General features: G+C 50.4%; 2 protein-coding genes across 2 annotated transcripts in view; one reads left to right on the forward strand and one right to left on the reverse strand.

Moving 5' to 3' along the window:
• LOC112151970 (mucin-2) overlaps window positions 1–10,895 on the forward strand; it is a 29,351-nt gene extending 18,456 nt beyond the window's left edge. Inside the window, exons 33-47 of the mRNA XM_036212127.1 lie at window positions 804–990; window positions 1,281–1,458; window positions 2,388–2,560; window positions 2,637–2,706; window positions 2,776–2,879; window positions 2,958–2,989; window positions 3,060–3,228; window positions 3,726–3,821; window positions 8,208–8,248; window positions 8,321–8,449; window positions 8,523–8,621; window positions 8,691–8,819; window positions 8,889–8,928; window positions 8,992–9,109; window positions 10,605–10,895. Coding sequence (XP_036068020.1) covers window positions 804–990; window positions 1,281–1,458; window positions 2,388–2,560; window positions 2,637–2,706; window positions 2,776–2,879; window positions 2,958–2,989; window positions 3,060–3,228; window positions 3,726–3,821; window positions 8,208–8,248; window positions 8,321–8,449; window positions 8,523–8,621; window positions 8,691–8,819; window positions 8,889–8,928; window positions 8,992–9,109; window positions 10,605–10,803 — 1,764 coding nt within the window. The 3' untranslated portion in view covers window positions 10,804–10,895. The remainder of the gene's footprint in view (window positions 1–803; window positions 991–1,280; window positions 1,459–2,387; window positions 2,561–2,636; window positions 2,707–2,775; window positions 2,880–2,957; window positions 2,990–3,059; window positions 3,229–3,725; window positions 3,822–8,207; window positions 8,249–8,320; window positions 8,450–8,522; window positions 8,622–8,690; window positions 8,820–8,888; window positions 8,929–8,991; window positions 9,110–10,604) is intronic.
• Window positions 10,896–13,085: 2,190 nt separating this feature from the next.
• On the reverse strand, window positions 13,086–19,436 carry LOC112151927 (toll interacting protein). The gene is made up of 6 exons (XM_024281059.2): window positions 19,238–19,436; window positions 18,390–18,539; window positions 18,122–18,304; window positions 17,873–18,025; window positions 13,645–13,729; window positions 13,086–13,578 (listed from the first exon to the last, which is right to left on the reverse strand). Exons 1-6 carry the CDS (start codon window positions 19,268–19,270, stop codon window positions 13,352–13,354), a joined length of 831 nt encoding a protein of 276 aa, XP_024136827.1. The 5' UTR covers window positions 19,271–19,436; the 3' UTR covers window positions 13,086–13,351.
• Between the last annotated feature and the right edge of the window lie 3,164 nt (window positions 19,437–22,600).

The following is a 22,600-nucleotide window of genomic DNA, read 5'->3' on the forward strand; positions in this document are numbered from 1 at the left end:
GGTTTATGTTCAGACTAGAAGATTTTATGGTCTCTCAATTCCTGGTTTGTCAGAGAATAAAACTGTTAGTACCGAAACCATCATCAGGATTTGATGATGAGACAAAAGGACCTGAAAAAGGTTTACCAACTGTATCAACTTGTTCCAGTGACGTTTCTATAGACCTGGACCGCAGAGTCACTTTCCACAATGTAAATTTTCTGTCTGTCCTCCCATCCATCCATCTTCTGAACCCACCGAATTCCCATCGGGTCACAGGGTTGCTGGAGCCTGTCCCGGGTTCGCCCTAGACACAGGTCTCCAGTCGATTCCAGGACCCATCAAATCTATGAATACTACCCAGGTTGTCTGGAGATGTTTGAACAAGTTACGAAACATCAAAAAAACATGAATTATGATAATGTTTGCTGTTCACCGTGTGGCTTATCCCTTTTGGGGTCACCACAGCGAAACAGCACCCACTGCTTCTCATCAGTGCTTTGGCAGAGATTTTACGCCGGATGCTCTTCCTGACTCAACCCTGTATCTGAATGGCAGCAGCATCAAGGGTCTTGCCTAAGGACCCAATCTGGATGGAGATAAGTTGAACCCAGGTCTCCTGCGTAGTAGCCCTATACTTAGCCCACTGAGCCATCCAGCCGCTTGGGTGGATGATGAGCAAGATCGTACTCATTCCCGTTCTTTATCAGTTGGTTTTTAAAGTCCAAATTGAATCTGGATTGAACTGGGTTCTAGTCATTTAGAATAATCTGTTCTTGGTGCTAGACAGAGAGTGATCGGGTCAACATTATGTCTTCATGCAGATGGCCTTCATCAACCAGAAGCGCATCTACCCAGGCTACAGTAATTCTGCGCTGCAGCTCCTGGGCACCGACATGGCGATGGGCGTGGTCATCCCGGACATCAACACCACGGTGGTCTACAGGGGATCCTCTTTCAGCATCGACCTGCCCAATACTTTGTTTGGGGGCAACACTGAGGGGCTGTGTGGTAAGTGAGGCCGCCCGTGTCACTATGAGGGCAACCCCCCTCCCCCCAGCCCCGAACTCCAGTACAGATAGACTGCAGTGAAAAAGTGAGCCTGAAGATGGCGCCACATGAAGACATAAACATGAGCAGCAGGTGCAGGATCTTCCAGGTCCAACCACCAGCATCATCAGAAAAGATCCAGATGGTTCCACCTGCACTGGGGCGGGGTCTCGAAGGCTCCACATGCATAACTAATAAAAGCCCAGCATTCACATCTCCTGGTGTTTGACAAATTCTGCCCCCACCTCCAGGAACCTGTGATAACTCCCAGGCCAACGACTGCAGGGCTCCCGACGGGCAGGTGGAGAGCTGCTCCGACTCCGCCCCCCAGTGGACCATCCCCGGGAAGCCCTGCATCCCGCCGTTCTCCCCGTACACCGTTAACCCGCCCCAGTGTGAGGCCGTCCTCTGTGAAGTGCTGACCAGCAGGTGAGAGGTGTGCTTTTCAAACCCCTCTCCCATCAGCTGAAGCTGGGGGTGTCCAACGCCAGCGGGAGGAGATGAGGCTTTTCACAATAAAACAGGAAGTCAGTCTTCCATAGCTCGGCAGATCTGAACTGTTACTTCCCCATTTTCTAACGGTGTCCAAATCTACCATTCCAAAATCAAATACCCAAGAAATTTCCCAGAAGTCTTTGCGAAAAACCAGTGTGAATTGATGCTCACAACATTGGTGAATAAAGACCACAATGCATTGCGTTTGAACCATTTTTGCGGGGAAAAAAAGGTGTTTACGTAATTTTAAAATAATTCAACATTTTTCTTATCAAACCACAATGAAGTCATGAATATTTTGTAAAATGTTCGTTTGGTTTCAATTTTCACTTCGTCATGCTAGCCGTTAAAAAAGAACAGTAGTGAGCGTCGTGCTTTTAAAGGGTAATCAAACAGAGGTTGGAGTTTGACTCCGCCCACAGTTGAAATGAGAAAATCCAGTCAGAAGGGTGTGGCTTGGTGACTGGACTGTTATCATCCCTGGAGCTGCAGGTCATGACATCAGACTTCTGAAACGTACATAGATTGACCAATCTCAAAGTTCAACTGTAATACATCCATTCGACCTGTAGGGGGCAGCACGCAGACGGGTTTTGATTATATCCTCAAGAATTAAACAAGTTTATTTAAAATAATCAGAAATGTTAGTAATGACCAACAGACAGCCCCATTTATAGAGGTCAACAGACAGAAATTAATAATTTAGGGTTTGCTTACCCTTTAAGCTCCGGGTCACTACACCGTCCGACCTGTCGAGTGTTTCAGTCACTAGAGGAACTCAGACACTACACTTTCATTTTATTTGTATCTAACCTTCATTAAAGTCTCAAAGTTAATGGTTTGCCGCTGTTCCCGCTCCTCAGCGTCTTCTCCGCGTGCCACGCCCTCGTGCCTCCGGGGCCGTTCTTGGCGGCGTGTCAACACGACGTGTGCAGCGGCGGGAATGGCAGCTGCTCCAGCCTGGAGGCGTACGCCACCGAGTGCACCATGGCGGGAGTCTGCATCGACTGGAGGGGCGCCACCGGCGGGCTGTGCGGTGAGACATGGGGGTCCAGCGTCCAGGGGAGTGGGGGTGGTGAAAAACCCATTGACGTCACCTTTCCGTCCTGCAGACCATGAGTGTCCGAGCGGGAAAGTGTACCGGGCCTGCGGACCGTCTGTGGAGACCACCTGCAGCGACAGGTACGGCGGGCTCCGTGATGTCACACAGCTCCGCCCAGTCCAGAGGATGACTGCTTGTTTGTCCCTCAGACTCCAGAACGGCGGAGCGTCCAGCCTCAGCGGGGAGGGCTGCTTCTGCCCCCCGGGGAGCACCCTGTTCAACCGGGTCCACGACACCTGCGTGACCTCCTGCTGTGAGAACTGACCTCTGACCTCTGAACTCCGTTAGGCTGCGACCAGCGTACCTAACAGAACCTCTTTGTGTGTTTCAGACTGTGTCGGACCGGACGGGGGACCCAAACAGGTGAGGATGATGAAGAGCATCCTGGAGGTCCGGTTCTGGGAGTCTGACCCGGTTTGCTTGTGCTCCACAGCCCGGCGAGTCCTGGACCAGTGGCTGCAGCAGCTGCCAGTGCGACCAGGACTCCATGAGCGTCCAGTGCACCCCCCTGCCCTGCCCAGAGGTCCAGAACCCGGACTGCAGCGAGCCGGGCCAGCAGCTCGCCAACAGGACAGACGGCTGCTGCACGGCGCCCACATGCGGTCAGTGATGCCGCCGTCTCCTGATTGGTTCAGGGAACTCAGAGAACTTAGATGACCCAGCACAGCGAGGACGGTGACACAAAAAGTTGTGAGTCTGTAGACTGAAGTGTGTTACAGGACGCTTGAGCAGGAACGGAAGGAGATGTTTTGGGAGGACCAGAACCAGAACCTGGAGGAAGACCCAGAGGCTCTTCCCATGAAACCCGTCCGTCTTAACAGACGTACGACGCCACTGACCTGCTGTCATTGTGCTTCAGTGAGCTGAGGATGCTGAGGGCGGAGCTACGTCCTGAATGAAGCTGATGAAGTGTTAGACTTCATGAAGATCATTTATTAACTGACCTGAGGTCCAAACATCTGAGTGACGGGATGAAGGCGCTGATTTGAGAGGAATTAGTCAAGAACAGGAAGATTTTGTCTTCCCTGATTCAGAATTGAAACAGTTCCGAGGATGAAACGGACTTTCTGGAAGCTAAACTGTCCTGTTGTGTCTGCAGAGTGTAACCTGGACCTGTGTGCCCCCCCCACCACCTGTCCGCTGGGATTCAGCCTCAGAGCCGCCAACGGCACCTGCTGCCAGAGCTACGAATGTGGTACGCCATCACACAGGTCCAAAACGAGCAGGGTCGGTTCTGGAGCTCCTCTAATCCCGTCCACCCGGATCGGTAGCTCAGCACGGACCAACGCTGCCAAAGATCTTTCACATTCATGGGAAAGCCGCTTCACAGAATCAGGGCTGGATCCAGACAGCTCTCAGAAAGAGGGCGGGGTTGATCTAAAAAAGATCAATTGATTGACTTTAATCAGTCTAAGCTTAATAGATCAATAATCGATCCATGAAATGAAAGATTGATCTAAAGCATAAAGTCCACTAGCTTGATGCTAATGTTTAATGGGATTTTCCATAGGACCGCTAATGCTAACGCTCGGTCAACCTAAACATACATTCCTGTCTGAACAAACATCTTTATAAACTCACAGACATGACGTTCCCAAACTCTTAAAGAATAGAATAGAATAGAATAGAATAGAAATACTTTATTCATCCCAGGTTGGGAAATTAGGCTGTTGCAGCATCAGGCATATACAGACAAAAAAGCAGTATTTACAAAAAATAAGGAAAAAATAATATACAATAAAAACAAGAGCAAATTGTGCAAATTGTACATGTGCAGAAAATAATAAAGGGAGTGTGCAAATTTAGGCAGTAGTGAGAGAGTCATGTAAAAAGTCCGTTTGTGGGTTATCTGTTACAGAGCGATGATGAGTTATACAGTCTTATTGCATGTGGCAGAAATGATTTCTTGTAGCGGTCCCTGGAACAGCGGAGTTGTCTGAGTCTTTTGGAGAAGGCGCTCTGTTGTTTGTCCAAAACTGGGTGGAGAGGATGGTTTGGGTTATCCATGATGGATAACAGCTTGTTGAGGGTCCTCCTCTCTACCACAGCTTCAAAGGTGTCCTGCTTGCAGCCGATGATGGAGCCAGCCTTCCTTATAAGTTTGTTCAGCCTGTTGGTGTCCCCTGCAGTGATGCTGCCCCCCCAGCAGACCACAGAGAAGAACAGGGTGCTGGCTACCACAGACTGGTAGAAGATTTCCAGCATTTTGCTGCACACATTGAAGGACCTCAGCTTCCTTAGGAAATAAAGTCTGCTGCAGGTCTTCTTGTAGACAGCCGTGCTGTTGGTCGTCCAGCTCAGCTTGCTGTCGATGGTCACACCCAGGTACTTGTACTCCTCCACTGTCTTAACGTCCTCACCCAGGATGCTAAGGGGCTGCGCTGCAGTACTCTTCTTTCTGAAGTCGATGACCATCTCTCTGGTTTTATCGACATTCAGCAGCAGCTGATTTTCTCCAGACCACTCCACAAATCTGTCCACCAGCCCCCTGTACTCCTCCTCCTCCCGTCCTCCGCTTATACACCCAACAACTGCAGAGTCATCAGAAAACTTCTGTAAGTGGCATGACTCTGAGTTGTACTGAAAATCAGCGGTGTACAAGGTGAACAGGAAAGGAGAGAGCACAGTGCCCTGTGGGGCTCCCACACCACTCATCACCACATCAGACAGGACACTGCCCAGCCGGACAAACTGAGGCCTGTCTGTCAGGTAATCAGTGATCCAGGAGACAGTGGACCCACCAGCACCCATCAGCCGCAGCTTCTCACTCAGTAATGGAGGCTGAATGGTGTTGAAGGCACTAGAGAAATCAAAGAATGTGATTCTCACCATGCCTCCACCACCATCCAGGTGTGAGTGAGCTCGCTGCAGCAGATAGATGACAGCGTCATCCACCCCCATACGAGGCTGGTAGGCAAACTGCAGAGGGTCCAGAGAAGATCTCACCTGCGGCCTCAGGTGGGCCAGCACCAGCCTTTCCAGCACCTTCATGATATGCGATGTGAGGGCTACTGGACGGTAGTCACTGATACCAGATGGAGATGACTTCTTGGGCACAGGAACGAGGCAGGAGGTCTTCCAGAGGAGGGGCACCCTCTCCTGGCTGAGGCTCAGGTTGAAGAGATGCTGGAGGACTGCAGCCAACTGACTGGAACAGGTCTTCAGAGTCCTGGGGCTGATTCCATCAGGGCCTGCAGCTTTGTGTTGTCTAAGCTTCTCCAGCTGACTCCTCACCTGGCTGGTCGTCACCTTCAGGCCGGGGGGAAGGGGTGTAGTGCTGGGTGTGTCCAGTGGGGGAGGGGTGGTGAGATGTATCTGTGATGTCTCGGTAAGTGGGCTCATCATCAGCAGCGGGGGAGGAGGGGAGAGTAGAGGAGGCATTGGAGGCAGGGGGGGAGGTGAGAGAGGTGGGGGAGGGTTTGAGGAGACCGGGGCGTCCAGAGAGCTAAACCTGTTGAAGTAGACGTTTAGCTCGTCAGCTCTCTCTTTGTTTCCCTCCGTCAGCCGTCCTTTCCCTCCACATCCTGTGATCTCCTTCATTCCAGACCACACCTCCCTCATGTTGTTCTGCTGGAGTTTGGATTCCAGCTTCCTCTTGTATGAGTCTTTACTCTCCCTCAGCTTGTCTCGTAGAAGATGCTGCACCCTCCTCAGCTCTTCCTTGTCCCCAGACCTGAAGGCTTTCTTCTTCCTGTTCAGAAGACTCTTCAGGTCACTGGTGATCCATGGCTTGTTGTTTGGAAAACAACGGACCATTTTGGTGGGCATGACCGAGTCCTCACAGAATTTGATGTACTCTGTGATGCATTCCGTCATGGTATTGATGTCCTCCCCGTGTGGCTGGCAGAGTGCATCCCAGTCGGTGGACTCAAAACAGTCCTGAAGGGCGTCCTCGGCCTCCCGTGTCCATTTCCTCACCCTCCTTGTGGACACAGGCTGCCGGCGGGCAACAGGAACGTACTTTGGTGTGAGCAGGACCAGGTTATGATCTGACCTGCCGAGTGGGGGAAGTGCAGTGGTGCTGTAGGCATTAGGAGCATTAGCATAAAGCAGGTCCAGAGTTTTATTGTCCCGAGTGGAGCAGTCCACATACTGAGTGAAGTCAGTTAGCGTTCTGTCCATGTTCACATGATTAAAATCCCCAGTAATAATCACGAGAGCGTTTGGCTGTTGAGTCTGCAGCCGGGAGACAGTGGTGCTGATGACGTCAGCAGCGGCCCCGGCATCGGCCGATGGAGGCACGTATGTGCAGACCACCACGACAGATGTAAACTCTCTCGGCAGATAATAAGGCCTGAGCCCGACGGCCAACAGTTCCACATGCTGGTTGCAGAGACGCTCCTTCACGCAAACATGTCCGGGGTTGCACCACCGTTCACTCACGTAGAGCGCGATCCCGCCTCCTCTCCTCTTACCGCAGCCAGCTGCGTCTCTGTCCGCGCGCACAGTCACAAAGCCGGGCACCGCAACGTTGTTGTCTGGAATTTGTGGGTGCAGCCACGTCTCAGTGAAGCACAATAAACTGCACCCGCGGAACTCCCTCTGTGTCTTGATCAGCGCCGATAGCTCGTCGGTCTTGTTCGCTAAAGAGCGCACGTTCCCCATGATGATCGCCGGTACCGCCGGCTTGTGCCGCCTCCTCCTTGCCTTCACCTGAACTCCAGCCCTGCATCCCCGGCGTCTCCTCCTTAACTCCACCGGAATGTCGTGCCTGGCTCCCGGGAGCAGTCCAGGCTTATTCAGCGATAGTAGCTGATCGCGTGAATAAACAATGGGCATGCCAGCGTGCATGTTGTCCTCAGTTGAAGAAAGTCCCAAAAGTAATAATAAAGTGAAAATAACGCTTGGGTTTTAATCCAAACCGATGCTGCTCTGAAAGAGCTACTGTTGAGTCCAGTTTTAAAAGAAAGAAAGAGCAAGGAAAATAAGTTAAAAAGGCAAAAACACGTGTAAAAACGGGAGCTGCTGCAACAGGCGTCCACCTCTGAGGACGGCGCCAAAGAGAGGAAAGAAGAAAGATTTGAAGTAACCATTTGTGGTCTAAATCACCTTTTTTTGTTAATTCTACTAATAAAACGTGTACTGCTACAGTGTGATCACCACTCAGTGGCCAAACTTAGTCGAATCAATCCGGCTCTGGTGAATCTAATGGGCTCCAGGTCATCTGATTGATACCCGGCCCTACACAGAAGACGGCTAGCATTAGCATGCTAATCTGCTGCTGTCTTACTGTCAGGAACATTTGAACTGAGTTCAGAACCGCAGATTCAGCTGCGGCTCAGTAGAACCCGTCCAGGTTCTCCGTCTCTGTGGAGATGTTTGTGTTCGGCGCCGTTAGCTGTTAGCACGTTCATGCTAGCTGGGGCCACATCGACCTGTTTCTGCCGCCTGTCAGAACTTGTCTTTCTTTCAGTGAGATCGTCGTGGTAACATAGACGACCAACAGCGTGTTCTGTGGTGGCGTCATATGAGGGGCGGAGTTATCACTACTTCCATCAGAACTAATGGCCTTTACTGTCCAGCTGCTCCTCTGCAGTCGGATGAATCCGTTTCCATGGTAACGTCTGCTTTGTGTCTGCAGTTCCTAAAGGCGTCTGCGTCCACGACCAGGCAGAGTTCTTGGTACGTAACAGGGAAGCTCCGCTCTCCTCCGGTCGTCTGTGAATCTTCTCTGACCGAGTCTTTCCCCTCCAGCCCGGAGCGAGCGTGCAGACAGCAGGAAGTCCGTGCCAGGACTGCGTCTGCAGCCCACAGACGGACCCGGCCACGCAGCTCAACGTCATCACCTGCTCGCCTGTTCTGTGCAACAGCAGCTGCGCTGAGGTGAGCCCCCACCGTGACGTCGGTAAACCGGAGCGTCACATGTTCACCAACACGCCGCCCCTCCCCCCTGCAGGGCTTCGAGTACGACGCCAGCGGCGACGGCTGCTGCGGGGAGTGCGTGCAGAAGAGCTGCGTCATCACGCTGGAGGACCAGTCGACCCACACGGTGGAGGTGAGAGCGGTTCTGAAGACCGCCATGATGATGATGAAGATGAAGGTGTGACCTCTGACTGTGGCGCAGGTCAACCACACCTACGTGCCCCCCCACGACCAGTGCGCCCAGTTCAGCTGCGCGAGGATCAACGGTCAGCTCGTCACCAAGGAGACCAGGACCAGCTGCCCCCCCTTCGACCCGGCGGACTGTGAACCGGTATGTTGGTCGGAGCGTTCTGTTCCACCGTTTGACCCGGCCCGTTTCTAACCGGACCTGAACCTGCAGGGAACGGAGAGCACGGACGCCGGCGGCTGCTGCAGGAGCTGTGAGTGAGCGTGACGTCTGTGGGCGGTCCTCAGGACTCGCTGTGACACGTGTCTGTGTGCAGGTCGACCGCGGAGCGACTGCCGAGTCCGCAGCCAGCAGACCAGCGTGGAGGTGGGCGGCTGCGTGAGCGCCCCACTCAACCTGACGTCCTGTGAGGGCGGCTGCAGGAGCTCCTCCAGGTGAGTTCACCTGCCTCTGGTCAGAACGGAGCGTTCAGGGTCCGTCTGCCACATCCGGTCCGGACCTGTCAGGTTCTGGAACAGCTGAAGGCTCACGTGAATTCTGATGCAGTCGAAGACAGGATGAGGTGAAGGAACGCTGAGGTCATGTGACCTCTCTTGGTTCCACAGTTTGTGACATCATCAGACCCCTCCCTCTCTAAAACGGACCCTCGCGTCTGGACGGAGTTCTGTTTCATCTCAGATACAAAACAAAAAAAAGGCACACCAAGTAACACCAGGTCAGGTGGGAGGGGCCATTTCTGCCCCCCCAGCTGCAGGACACCCCCTCAGTGGAAGCTGGAATGTGGACAGGAGGGGGGCAGGTACGGCTTTAGAACGGTTTTCTGTGAAGTTGTCCCTAAAATCAGCAGGTTTGACTCAAAACACTTTTATTTTGAAAGTTTTCGTAGAAACCTTCTAGTTTTCCACTGAAAACGTAACAAGAGTCAAATGTCCTCATTAATTCTGGAGGAACCCGAAGAACAGAAGAGGTTCCAAATTTGGCTAATGAAATGCTCTGCTAATGTGCTAACATTAACATGCTAATGCTAATGCAGACCAAACGTGGAGGCGGGCCCAATCAGGCCCAAGGGCCGAAGTTTTTCCACTCCTGTTGTAGAGTGTACCAATTGATTTAACTCCGCCTCTTTTGTCTCTCATAGTTCGGTGGTTCCTACATATGACATAAGTTTGAAAAGATCTCACAGGACGGGTGAGGCAGAAACAAGAGTGGAAATGTTGATATCAAATACCACTGAATCCTTCACAAAGCTCGTGTTCTCTTTAAAGAACCACACGATTAAGGTAGCTCTACGAATGAAATACATCCCTCTGCGTCTTGTGTCTGGGTCCAGCCAACTGGGTAAACTGAGGTTTGAAAACTGTATTATCCTTAATTTTTGATTTTACTATATTTTAACACAATAGCAGTTTTGTTACAGCGACAACACTCTGAAAGAGCCATGAACACGGATTCTTTAAGATAAAAACCAGAATCCCTATTATCCTAATTGTTTTGAGCCTCTTATAAGATCCAGGACGACTCATCATGGTCCCTTTGTTCCGAGGTAAGACACTTCTGTCCTTTAGAGAATGTTTATCAAATGATTCGACATGAAGAGTGGAAATCGAGTAAGTGAATGTAAAAAAATAAAAACCAGATCCTCACTGCTGGTGTACAGCCGCTCTGCAGTTACACAGTGATGTTCTGGGCGGCGTGACCGGACCTTCACGCAGGACGAACCGGAGATGCAGGAGATGGGCTTGGAGGCAGAAACTTGTGTTAAATGTGTTAACATTAGCATGCTAATGCTAACGTTAGCATGCTAATGCTAATGTTAGCGTGCTACTCCTAGCATTCAGATATTTCGATCTGTGGTTAATCTTTGGGTTCCGTCTGTGAATGGACCCAACCGGGACGTCTCCGTGTGACCGGACCTCTCTGTGGTTGCAGCTACTCTGCAGCAGCGAACGCGATGACGTATCAGTGCGAGTGCTGCCGTGAGGACGCCACCAGCAGGAGGCAGGTGGAACTGACCTGTGCCGACGGCTCCACAGTGCTGCACACCTACATCCACGTGGAGGCGTGCCGCTGCAGCAGACAGGACTGTGCCGGCGCCACCACCAGAGCTCAGCGCCGCAGGAGGCGTTGACCTTCTGCTTCCTGATTTGTAACATTTATTTATAACATTCACTCACAGACGTGATGGAAGATTCTCTTTGAATTAAAATGTTTCTGCATCATGAACTCTGTGGATCTTCTTTGTGGGGGCGGGGCTTCATGGTAACTGTGGTCAGAACGTACTATTGTGTTCATGGATGGTGGAAGGAGGAGATAACTGGAGCTGTGGTCGCCCACCCTGCTCCTCCTGCTGATGAGATGAGGTGTAAGGGCGGAGCCTAAAGCGGCTGGCTGCAGGCGGTTTCTGTGGTAACGGGATGCCGTGCGTCACAGCCTGAAGGTTAAGACGCCGTCAGGAGAATGACTGAGGTCCACCAGGACCAGAAGTTTGGCTAAAGAGCGGCGAGACTCTCAGGACGGGACCACTGCCCCCCATCCCAGCGCCCGGACAGGACGAGAATAGAGACTGGGTTTCCTTTGAAGAAATGACGTCTGATTTGAAGCGTTTTAAAGGCTAGATACAGTTTAAACATGGATGAACCTCCAGAACGGAGGAACATTAACGCTGCTCCAACACTGGTTAGTCACCAGCAGGTGGAGCTAAAGATTGGAAGATCCATCCATCCATCTTCCAGACCGCTTCGTCCCTTTCGGGGTCGCGGGGGTGCCGGAGCCTATACCGGCTGCTGAAGGGCGAAGGCGGGGTACACCCTGGACAGGTCTCCAGTCTGTCTCAGGGCCTCAATCACACACATTCACTCTCACATTCACACCTAGGGGCAATTTAGAGTCACCAATCAACCTATGAAGCATGTTTTTGGACGGTGGGAGGAAGCCGGAGTCCCCGGTGAAAACCCACGCATGCACGGGGAGAACATGCAAACTCCACACAGAAAGGTCCCAGCCGGGAGTCGAACCGGGGCCTTCTCGCTGTGAGGCAAGAGCGCTAACCACTGCGCCACCGTGCAGCCCAGATTGGAAGATCTTGTGTGTAAATGAAACCAGAGCTTGAATCTGTTGACCACAGTAGTGGTGGAGATCTGAGCGGAGACGCATCAGCACTTTCACCTTCAATGCTCTTGAAACAATTTAAAAGACGAGACTTTTCTGATAAACTTTTAGATCGTGCAGGCGGATGCAGCGCTGCGGTGCATGATGGGTATTTTCTCTTCTGATGATGCAGATCATCATGAAAAGGTCGGGACAAAGAGGCGCCTACGCAGGCGGGTGCAGCCGGAAATCTGGCGCCACGCCGACAGCAAACCCCTTTAATGGCTACTAAACAATGCATTGTGGGAAACGGAGTCCTGACAGTTCTAGTCTAACGTGATGCTGATCTGAAATAACTGGCGCTAAATGAAGGAAATCGGTTTATTTAGTAACTGAACTGGAAGTAGTGAATCACTGATGTAAAAGATTTCAGATCATCTGTGGTTCTGTTATCGCTGCCTGTAAAAGTTCATTTTCATGTCAGTTTTAGCTATTTCTCTGGGGCAGTGACATTAAATTGACCAAGCTGTGATTTTCCATCCGCAGACAGATGTTCAAGTTGAATATAAAATACACAGCAGTGAAGATCAGACGGACGACAGACATCAGCTCTAACTGAACGTTCAGGACAACCGCCACTTCCTGTTCTCCTTCAGACTCGCTGCAGCTCGGCGTCTACCTTCACCGCAGGAGCCTTTCCCCTCCCCAACATCCAGGTGACACACACCTGATGTCACTGTAGTGGGTGGAGCCTGCTGAGCTTTCAGTAGGATCTTGTAAGAAGAAATTGGCTCCTTACTCATGGGTTTGAGGAATTGTGGGTAATCAATTGGTCTCATTCATTTTGGTTTGTTAATAGCTTTTAAAGGTTATTTTAATGAACAGCAGCTTTTTATTATAGTTTCCTGAAGTTATTTTAAAGCAGTTATTTTTAAGTTCTTTGTGGCTAAATTACTATTTCAGCTTTAAAACCTTAGAAGCTTTAATAGCTTTTAAGGTTTTATTATCTTAGGAGTCGTGACCTGCTTGGTCCTTCTAGGTTTCTTCCCTTTACAGCAGACAGGCTTTTATCACAAGGTTTGAGGAATCATGGGTAATCTCTGGTCTCATTCACTTCCTGTAGGAATTTCTCTAGTTTGCTCGTGGACGCTGCTTCGGTCTGGGAGGATCAGCTGGTCGGTCATGTGACCTCAGGTCAGAGGGTAACAATCTGATTGTTTGGAGACCGAGAGCCTGCTGACCAACGGCGCCACCTTGAGTCTAGTCGTGACGCGTGTAGAATGGAACCGCAGCAGGTCAGAGACACGATGAGATCAGGACACATTCTGGCCTCGCTGCAGCGTTTATTCTACATCTTCATAACTTAATTCATGGATAAAAACTGGAGACAAACATCTGGCGGCTGAACGTGACCACGACGAGGGGCGGGGCATAGAGGGGGGGAATGGAGGAGCTCGCCGTCTCCATGACAACAGCGGGATCTCAAACACTGATGGTGATGTTGGCAGGGGGGGGCACTTCCTGTGACCTGAACAGTGTGCACAGAAGGGGGGGGCAGTCTTTCTCCACACGTGCACGTGCACATGCACTCAGAGCTCCTCGGCCATCTGCAGCAGAGAGTTGATGGCGGCGTCCTTGTTGCCCTGCTGGGCGTCCAGCACCGTGCGCACCACCTCCTTGTCCAGGTTGGGGAACATGTCCTGCAGAGCTTTGAGGTCCTCCTCGCTGCAGGCCGGCCCCCCCGGGCCCCGGAGGGGGGGCATGCCGGCCGGCACGGCCATGGGGACCATGCCCTGGTTGTAGACCCCGGGAACTCCTGCAGACACACGGAGGATGAAGAGGAGCCCCCCCTTACCGGGACAGACCAGCGCCACCCCCTCACCTGTGATGGGGACGTAGCCCACCCCCTCCTGGTAGACGGACGGCATCAGGACCACCGACTGGCTCATCATGGCCGCAGGGAGGGACTGCAAACAAACAAACAGCTTCACCGTCCGGTCACCCGTTCAGTCACCGGACTCTTTCCTTTGATGGTTGAATATGACGTCACCAACGGGGTACGACCTGGTTCCACATTCAGCCTTTGAATGCTCAGTCCTTTCCGGTGGAGCGGTGGGCCGTTGTTTATGTGGAAATACTTGGACTTTAAAAGATGTTTTTGGAGCTACAAGAGTCACTATAAATGACGTTAGGCGCATTGTTGGGTTTTCTAGTAAAATATCCCAAAATAAAAATGCAAAAAGATTTTAAATTGTATTTGTCGTTCTACACAGCAAACTTCGAAGCTAACTTGCTAATGTTTTTAGCGCATGTTTACGTGCGTCCAGCTCTAAAACTGATGGACATTCATGTTGGCGACGTGTTATTGGTGCAGTCAAGATGCAGATCGCTGCATTGATTCATGTATTTATGTGAATCCAAAGCTAAACGTCACAGTATTCAATGAAGTCCTGTTAGCTGTCATGTAGCTAGAGCGCTGCTGCAGCTGTGGTCGTGATCAGGAACCATTTGGAGCATAAACACGAACCAGAACCGTAATCCTAACCTTAACCTTTCCTCCGGGTCCCTGCAGCCAAGAAAAAACTTCAGAACTGACTGCAGTATTTACTAAACTACATGTTAACACCGCTGTCACTTCTCATCTGGGCTAATGCTAGCTAGCATGAGAGACACGTCTGATGATTGCCGTCTTTATCTTTACGACCCGTTAGTTGTGTTTCAGTTACTCCACAGCCGAGTGTTTCCAAACTCGTGTAAATGTAGTTTTCAGGTAGAATCGGTCTGAGACGCGATTCCTTTCCTACGTCTCAACAGAGGCGAGGTTACCGTTAGCGCACGCCGCTATCGCTCCATGAAGAAGGCAGAAGCTCCTCCTCATCAGCTGAGAGTAGATCAGTAATCCCAAAGTCACTTTGAAGTTTAATACACATAAAAGGTTCTGTTGAACAGGTTTTAATGTTCTACCAGAGCTACGTTTGATCCCCAGAAGTCACATGATCACACAGGACATGAGAGCGTTTTGTGAGTGTTTGGTGTTTCATGAAGGCAAACTTTGTCTTTTTAGATGTCATTGTGTTTACACATAATCATAAACTATCATACAATGTAAGAAATAACGACAATAACTTTCTCCCAGAGTTCTCCTCACTGCCCTTTCAGCTCTCAACCAACGTGATCCTGCTGGGGGACTTTAACATTCACATGGACATTACTAACCTCCCCTAACTAGAGACTTCTCATTACTCCTGGACAGTTTTGGTTTTCTCCAGTATTCTAACTTCCCCACCCATATTAAAGACCACACCCTGGACTTAATCTGCTGCTCTGGCCTGACACCCTCCAACTGATCTCAATATTTCTGATCATTTCCTAGTTTCTTTCACAGCTGCCTCCCAATCTCCCCAGTTAAACTTCCCTGTCTCATCCACTTTCGCAATACAAAGGACATTGACATCTCCAGCCTCTCTTCCAGCATTTCCAACCTTGACCCCCTTGACTGCTCATCTCCTCCTCACCTTCTTGCAGAGCACTATCATATCACCCTTCATAACCTACTTAATGCCACTGCCCCTTTAAGACAAGATCAGTTCTCTTTTCTAAATCCTCTCCCTGGTTTACACCTGCGCTCTATCAAAGCTCACGGTCGTCGACTCGAGCGCCTCTACAGGAAGACCGGTCTGGCTGTCCACCTTGATCTCTACGAAGCTCATCTGTCCAACTACAAACACCATATCATGCAGTCAAAATCAGCATACTACTCCCAACTAATTAACTCAAATAAAGACAACTCCAAGATCTTATTTAACCTGTTTAACAAAACCTTTTCACCACCTCACCCCGCGCTTACACCGCCAGCGTCACGGCTCCGTTGCGAGCGCCGTAGTCTTTTTCTAACATTAAAAGTGCGAGAGAAACTCCCACTGCAGGCGTTCACGTCCTGCGTCTGCGGACTGACCTCTGCGTCGCTGCGAATCCTTTTCGTTTGGTTCAAGTTTTGACGGATCCCTCAGCTGATCGTCATCACTTTCTGTGAAGTTGGGGCTATTCACGACTTAAACCAGAAACCACGCGAGCGAATGTAAAGTACATCCGGTATATTTTCAAAATGAAACGAACTTTCCGCTGAACTCGCCGGTCACAGCGTGTCGTAAACATTACGTGTGTTGCAGCACAGTGTTGTCAGTCATAACCATGGACGAGGAGAAGCTGATCATAGAGATCCAGCACTACTCTGTCTGGGCTGAGCTTCACAGGCTGTGGCTGGAGCAGCAGCCGGTGTAAGCCATCGGATGTAGATAGTCCACTCCCGCGACGCAACGGAGCCTTGACGCTAGTGGTGTAAGCCCGGGACAACCAACTCACTGCCCCCCCACCTTCTGTCCATGACCACCCGTGAGGCCTTGGCCTCATTTTTCAACCACAAAGTTGATAAAAATCCACCAGATGATCAGTCTCAATGTTCATCCCCCTCCCCAAACTGAATTCATTCCTCACCCACCACCTATGGCCTTTTTCCAATTACTCAGTGCTTCTTCCATCTCAAAACCAGAATTCAAAACCCACAACATGTTCACTTGACCCTCTCCCCACACCCCTCGTCAAATCCTGTCTCCCGTCTCTACTCCCTTTCATCTGTGCCACCATCCATGCCTCCCTCTCCACTGGAACAGTGCCATCTGCCTTCAAAACTGCTGCTATATCTCCCATCCTCAAGAAACCCAACCTCGACCCCAACAACTTTAACAACCTACGCCCCATCTCCAACCTTCCCTTCATCTCCAAGATCCTTGAGAAAGTAGTCGCCGAACAACTCCGAGCACATCTCTCCCAGAACTCACTCTATGAAATATTCCAGTCCGGTTTCCACCCCCACCATAGCACTGAGACTGCTCTAATTAAAATAACCAACGACCTGCTCACTGCTGCTGACTCCGGACTCCTATCCATCCTCATCCTCCTTGACCTCAGCTCGGCCTTTGACACAATCTCCCACTCAGTACTCCTGGAAAGACTCTCCTCCATCGGCATCTGTCACACTTCCCTCGACTGGTTCACATCCTACCTGTCTGGCAGCTTCACTCCTTCCTGTCCCAGCCCTACCCGGTCACCTTTGGAGTGCCCCAAGGCTCTGTCCTCGGCCCCCTCCTTTTCATAATTTATCTACTACCCCTCGGCAATATCTTCATGAAATGTAATATTCAGTTCCACTGCTACGCCGACGACACCCAACTCTACCTGTCAACCCACCCCTCCTCCTGTGTCATCCCCTCCTTCTCTTACAACATGCCTGTCCGAACTTAAATCCTGGTTTTCCTGAAATCACCTCCAACTCAACAGCAATAAAACTGAACTCCTTCTCGTTGGCACCAGATCCACCCTCTCCAAACTCAACTCCCTTTCGCTCTCCATTGACAATTCCCCAGTCACCTCATCATCACAGGTAAAAGGTTTGGGTGTCGTCCTCGACAGCTCTCTGTCCTTTCAGACCCATATCCGCAACATCACCCGGTCCTCATTCTTTCTAACATCAACCGTCTCCATCCCTCCCTCACCCCCCACTCAGCCTCCATCCTGGTCCACAGCCTGGTCACCAGCCGTCTTGACTACTGCAACTCCCTCCTCTTCGGTCTCCCCAAGAAATCCATCCATAGACTTCAACTGGTTCAAAACGCTGCAGCTCGGATCATCTCTGGAACTCCCCTTCACCACCACACCACCCCTGTTCTACAGCACCTGCACTGGCCGCCAGTCCAGTCACGCATCAACTTCAAAATCCTTCTGCACACCTTCAAGGCCATCCACAACCTCTCCCCTCCATCCTGTCTGGACTAATCAACATCCCCACACTGTCTCGCTCCCTGCGGTCTTCATCGTCCCTTCACCTGTCTGCCTATAGTAAAGTGTAGTAAAATATGATCAAAATATCATCTGAGGACGATGTATTTTAACTATAAAGTGCAGATTAAAGTAGGATTTTAAGTTTACCAACTAAAACAAAGCCGAAAGAGCCGCGGTACTGCCACCGGAAGTAAACACATCTGCGTGGCAGTGAACCTCTGGCCTGCAGAGCGTCTGGCCATCCACCCACAGGTGGCGTCCTGAGCACTCACAGTGAAGGACATGACCAGGTTGATCATTCCCTCCTTGTCGTCTCCTTGTCGGCCGCTCAGGCTGAACCACTCGTCCACCACCTTGCCCTCCCTCAGGCTCTCGGGAACGGTGACGTGCGTCCACGCTATCCTGTCATCCATGGAGAAGGCTCTCTGTAGACCGACAGGACAGGGTCAGGGATGGAACCGGCACCCGTCAGGTCCAGGTGGAAGCAGAACCTTCAGGGCCCGCCGGTCCTGGAGGCTCACCTCATCGAAGATCTCCAGGTAGAAGGAGTCCACCCCCGGGGGCACCGTGCACTGGATGACCTTGTTCCAGCGCGGGTTCTTGGCGCCGTTGTGAGCAGTCGGAGTCTCGTAGACCGCATAGCCCAGTCTGATCCGGCAGTACGGGTCCATCCGGGTCATGCCGTAGTTCTTTGCTAGCTTTGCCTGGAAGGAGGCTCGGTTTAGTCAAGAACTCAGAAGAAGCCGTGAAGCCAGAAGGAAGAGCTGGAGAGCGCGGGACCGGGTCTACCTGGACCACCGTGATGCTGAGTCTCCCCACCGTGCTGATGGAGCCCCCGTACTGCAGCTGCCGGGCCGTCTGGGCGTCCATCTGGACCTGCTGCTGCTGCTGGGTGGGAGCGATCCGCAGGAAGTCCTGCGGGAGCTCGCCGATGTACACCTGAGAGACAGAACGGGTCAGCCGCAGAACTTCCATCCGTGTGACGGGCCTGTTCGCTAGAGATGCTAGTGGAACCAAACAGGAACAGAAACCCGGAAACCTCGAGGCGAGGCAGAGGACACGCCTCCTGGAGTCTGACGGGTCGGTTCTGTCAAGGATTCAGGGAAGAAACATGAACAGGAAGAGGACGGACGAAGTTCTGTAGAAGCTGTGAAGCTGCACTCTCCCTACTCGAGTCCTCTAGTTACTCTAGTTACTATAACACCTCTAGTCAGAAACTGAAGGGATCTGAAAGAACTGCAGCGATACGAGTCCAGAACCAAACCATAAAAAGGTTCCGGAACCGCAGACAGGCTCGTAGCGGTTCGGGTCTCTGTGGTTTCTCGGAACAGTTTCTGAGGTTCGGTTCTGTTCTGTACATTAGATCATGTTTATTCTTACTTTGTTCTGGACCTTCCATCACCCCCGGGTTCTACAGAACCGGAGACGTGAACATTAGCCCCGCCCCCCGTGTTACTACCATGACAATCATCAAAGAAATCCCGACGAGAAAATCTGACCTTTGACCCAAAATTAACGGCGTCACCGCGGAAATTCTGCTCAGAACCGACCCGGTTACGAAGTCCCGCTGACGGGTCAAAACGGTAAGCACACATCGGTTCCGCCTGTCTGCTTAACCGAACGGAACCGAGTCGTACCTGTCCCCTCTGTGTGCTGACGGTAGTCGCCATATCGACGGTGTTCTGGTTCTGGATCAGCTTCCGGCGGTGCGACGGAGCCCGAACCTGGACTAAGCAAATGACGAGATGTTATTTAGATCCGAATCCAGATCAGCCTTCCCCGGAAGTGAGTCTTCTTCTTCGCTGTTGTTTACTGGCTGCTGGCGCCGCACGAGGCAGCTTTGCGGCGCATGCGCGCCCTCTAGTGGACCGGAAGAGCCAGAATCAGGATTTTCATTTAGAAAGACAAGTTTACTTTAAATTCTTTTTCTGAATATTTTAAGTGTGTTTAACGTATTCCAAACAAAAACAAGAAAACTTCAGTAGTTTAGGAACATATATCAAAACTATTGTTGTTTTAAATTGTATGCTGCCTTGGCCTTAACTGTTGTTTTCCAAGTCATTCTTATTTTTGCAAGCAGCCATTTTTATTATTGTCAGCTTATTCTGAATGTTTGCTTACCCTAATTTGTTTTGTATATGAATAAATAAAGTTTGAAAAAAAAGACAAGTTACCTGTAGTACATAAAACATTAAAATATTAAAAGGTGTGATAATTAAAATAAGATTTAAAGACATTAAAAAAAGATTTTAATTTAAAACAAGCATAGATAGACAGTGCGGACGTAAACTTTTGAATACATATTAATCCAGCTGAGAACAGGTGAGTCTTTAACCTGGATTTAAATACACTGAGTGTTTCAGCAGATCTAAGGTTTTCTGGAAGTCTGTTCCAGATCTGTGGTGCATAGAAGCTGAATGCAGCTTCTCCATGTTTAGTTCTGACTCTAGGAACTGATAAAAGACCGGATCCAGTTTCTGAGCTGGTTGGTGGTTTTTAGATGAATAGACTGAAGCTCTATCGTGACATCCAACATTTTTTAACAAAATCACAACATCGTGAATGTTGGATGAGAATAGACTTTCTAACTTGCTCTTGGAGCATTTTTCTGATGATGAGGACATCAAATAAATCAACATCAAAACTGCTTCTCTGAGTTTTTCTTCATTCAAATCGTGGTGGATCAGGAGCAGATGAAACAGCTGCGATGCAGCTACTGCCATGGGCGGGGCCTCCGATGCAGCTACTGCCATGGGCGGGGCCTCAAGCTCCTCTCTGATCATCCACTCACAGACCAATAGATCCATGAACGTCTTTGTTTTCCTGGTCTGAGCTGGAATCTGGATCAGAACCGGACGGCTGGATGGAGACGATGCTACTCACTGTTTTTGTTGTACTGCCGATGTTAGCTTGTGAGGCTATAAGCTAGCAGGAGACAGTGATGGGAAGTGAGGATGGGCTCACTCTGTGAACTCCTGCCGCTCTGCAGAAACTATGTCCTAAAAATGAGGGATTTCTTACTTTGACTAAAAAGGTCTTCCTCATCAAGAAGACTCTAAAGGACTGCAGACTTCAGAATGAAGGAGCGCCTCATTTCCTTCTTTTCATCGAACTTTAGCTTCTCTTTGTGTCCGTTGGGTTCTTGAACTCTCGTTGGGTTCGTTCTGGGTCTGTTCCACAAGTTGAAATTCTCCATCAGGACCCGGTTCTGGTGTCCTTCAGAGGGCAGAAGCTTCATTTGTAAAGATCCGTACTCAACAGTATTGAGGTGTTTAGCCACACCTGGCTCAGCACGCTACGGCGGAGCTCGCACGCTTGTGGAGACTGACGTGATCTGGCCCCACGTGGCTAGCAAACAGACCTCGGCAAGCGGCGATCAACGGCACGGGGAGCAGCATCCAGTCCAGCACAGCTAACCACCAAACTTCGGCGGACGACGGCCCTCTACCCGGCAAGCAGCGACTACCGAGCCCGGAAAGCCCTCCTAACCCGGACCGCTATTCCAGGTGAGCGTAAACCAGCGCTTGTTGTTGTAGCATGATACCTTCTACCTCTTCGGCTCCCAGCCCTCTTTCCTGCCCCACTTGTCATATGTTTAGTCAGGATCCCGCCTCATTTAGTGAAGACAATGGTCGTTGTGTTAACTGTAGTCTGATATCAGACCTGTTATCCAGGCTCGAACAGCTGGAAGCGCGTCTTAGCTCAATGGAAGCTAAACCAGCTAGCCATGTTGTTGTTACTCGGAGTGCTAGCCGCTAGCATCCCACCGCCCTCTCAGCAGTTGGGGAATCCCCAGAATGAGTTTGTACCGGTGGGGAGGAAGCACAGAGCTAAACCGAAGCACGTAGAGCGCCTGGAGCTCCCTGTATGGAACAGGTTTTCTCCCCTCAGTAACGCACCAACTGAACCGAAAACCCTGGTCATCGGCTCCTCCGAGGTCAGACACGTAAAGCTAAAGGGAGCTACAGTTAGATGTTACCCGGGAGCCAGAGTTGGTGACATCGAAGGAAACCTCCGAATGTTAGCCCAGAGTAAGGCGAGGTTCCGTCGGGTCGTAATTCACGCAGGTGGCAACGACGCCCGACGAAGACAATCAGAGATTCTTAAACTAAACGTAGAATCGGTGTGTAAACTGGCTAAATCTGTGTCAGACACAGTAGTTTTCTCTGGTCCTCTCCCAAACAAAGTCAGTGATGAAATGTACAGCCGCTTTTCATCTTTTAACCGCTGGTTAGCTAAATGGTGCCCAGAAAACGGCGTTAGCTTTGTGGATAACTGGAGCATGTTTTGGGGAAAGCCCGGCCTCATGCGCAGAGATGGCATTCATCCCAGTTCGGACGGAGCGGCTCTTCTGTCCAGAAACATTTCTGCTAGCTTTAGCCATGCAGCCTGACAACTCAGAGAGGAGACCCGGGGAGAGAGCAGTAGTTTAAAACTCTCCCCTGAGCGGCCTTTAGCACCGATGCTAACCCCAAACAGGGCTAGCCCAGCAGCTCCTAGTGTTAGCTTATGTACTGGAAGGCAAATGAACGGAATGAATCACAGTAACAAAAATTATGATGTCATTAAATGTGGGCTACTAAACATTAGATCAATTTCCTCAAAGTCCCTGTTAGTTAATGAATTGATTAATGATAATAAACTTAACCTGCTAGCTTTAACAGAAACCTGGCTAAAACAGGATGATTATGTTCGGCTGAATGAAGCAACCCCCCCTAGCTATAATAACTATCAGAAATCCAGGATTTCTGGGAAAGGAGGTGGGTTAGCAGTAATTTCAGAGTCATGCTTGATCCTTAACATTAAAGTTAAACACATTTATAATTCATTTGAGAGCATTGTACTGTCTATAAATCACCCAAACAGAAAGACTCAAAAAGCAGTTTTATTTATAATTATTTATCGCCCTCCCGGCCCGTATTCGGAATTTTTATCTGAGTTTTCAGAATTTTTATCAAATATTATTTTAGATTCTGACAAAATCATAATTTCAGGAGATT

The sequence above is a fragment of the Oryzias melastigma genome, linkage group LG6 (genome assembly GCF_002922805.2).
Source record: "Oryzias melastigma strain HK-1 linkage group LG6, ASM292280v2, whole genome shotgun sequence".
Lineage (NCBI taxonomy): Eukaryota > Metazoa > Chordata > Actinopteri > Beloniformes > Adrianichthyidae > Oryzias > Oryzias melastigma.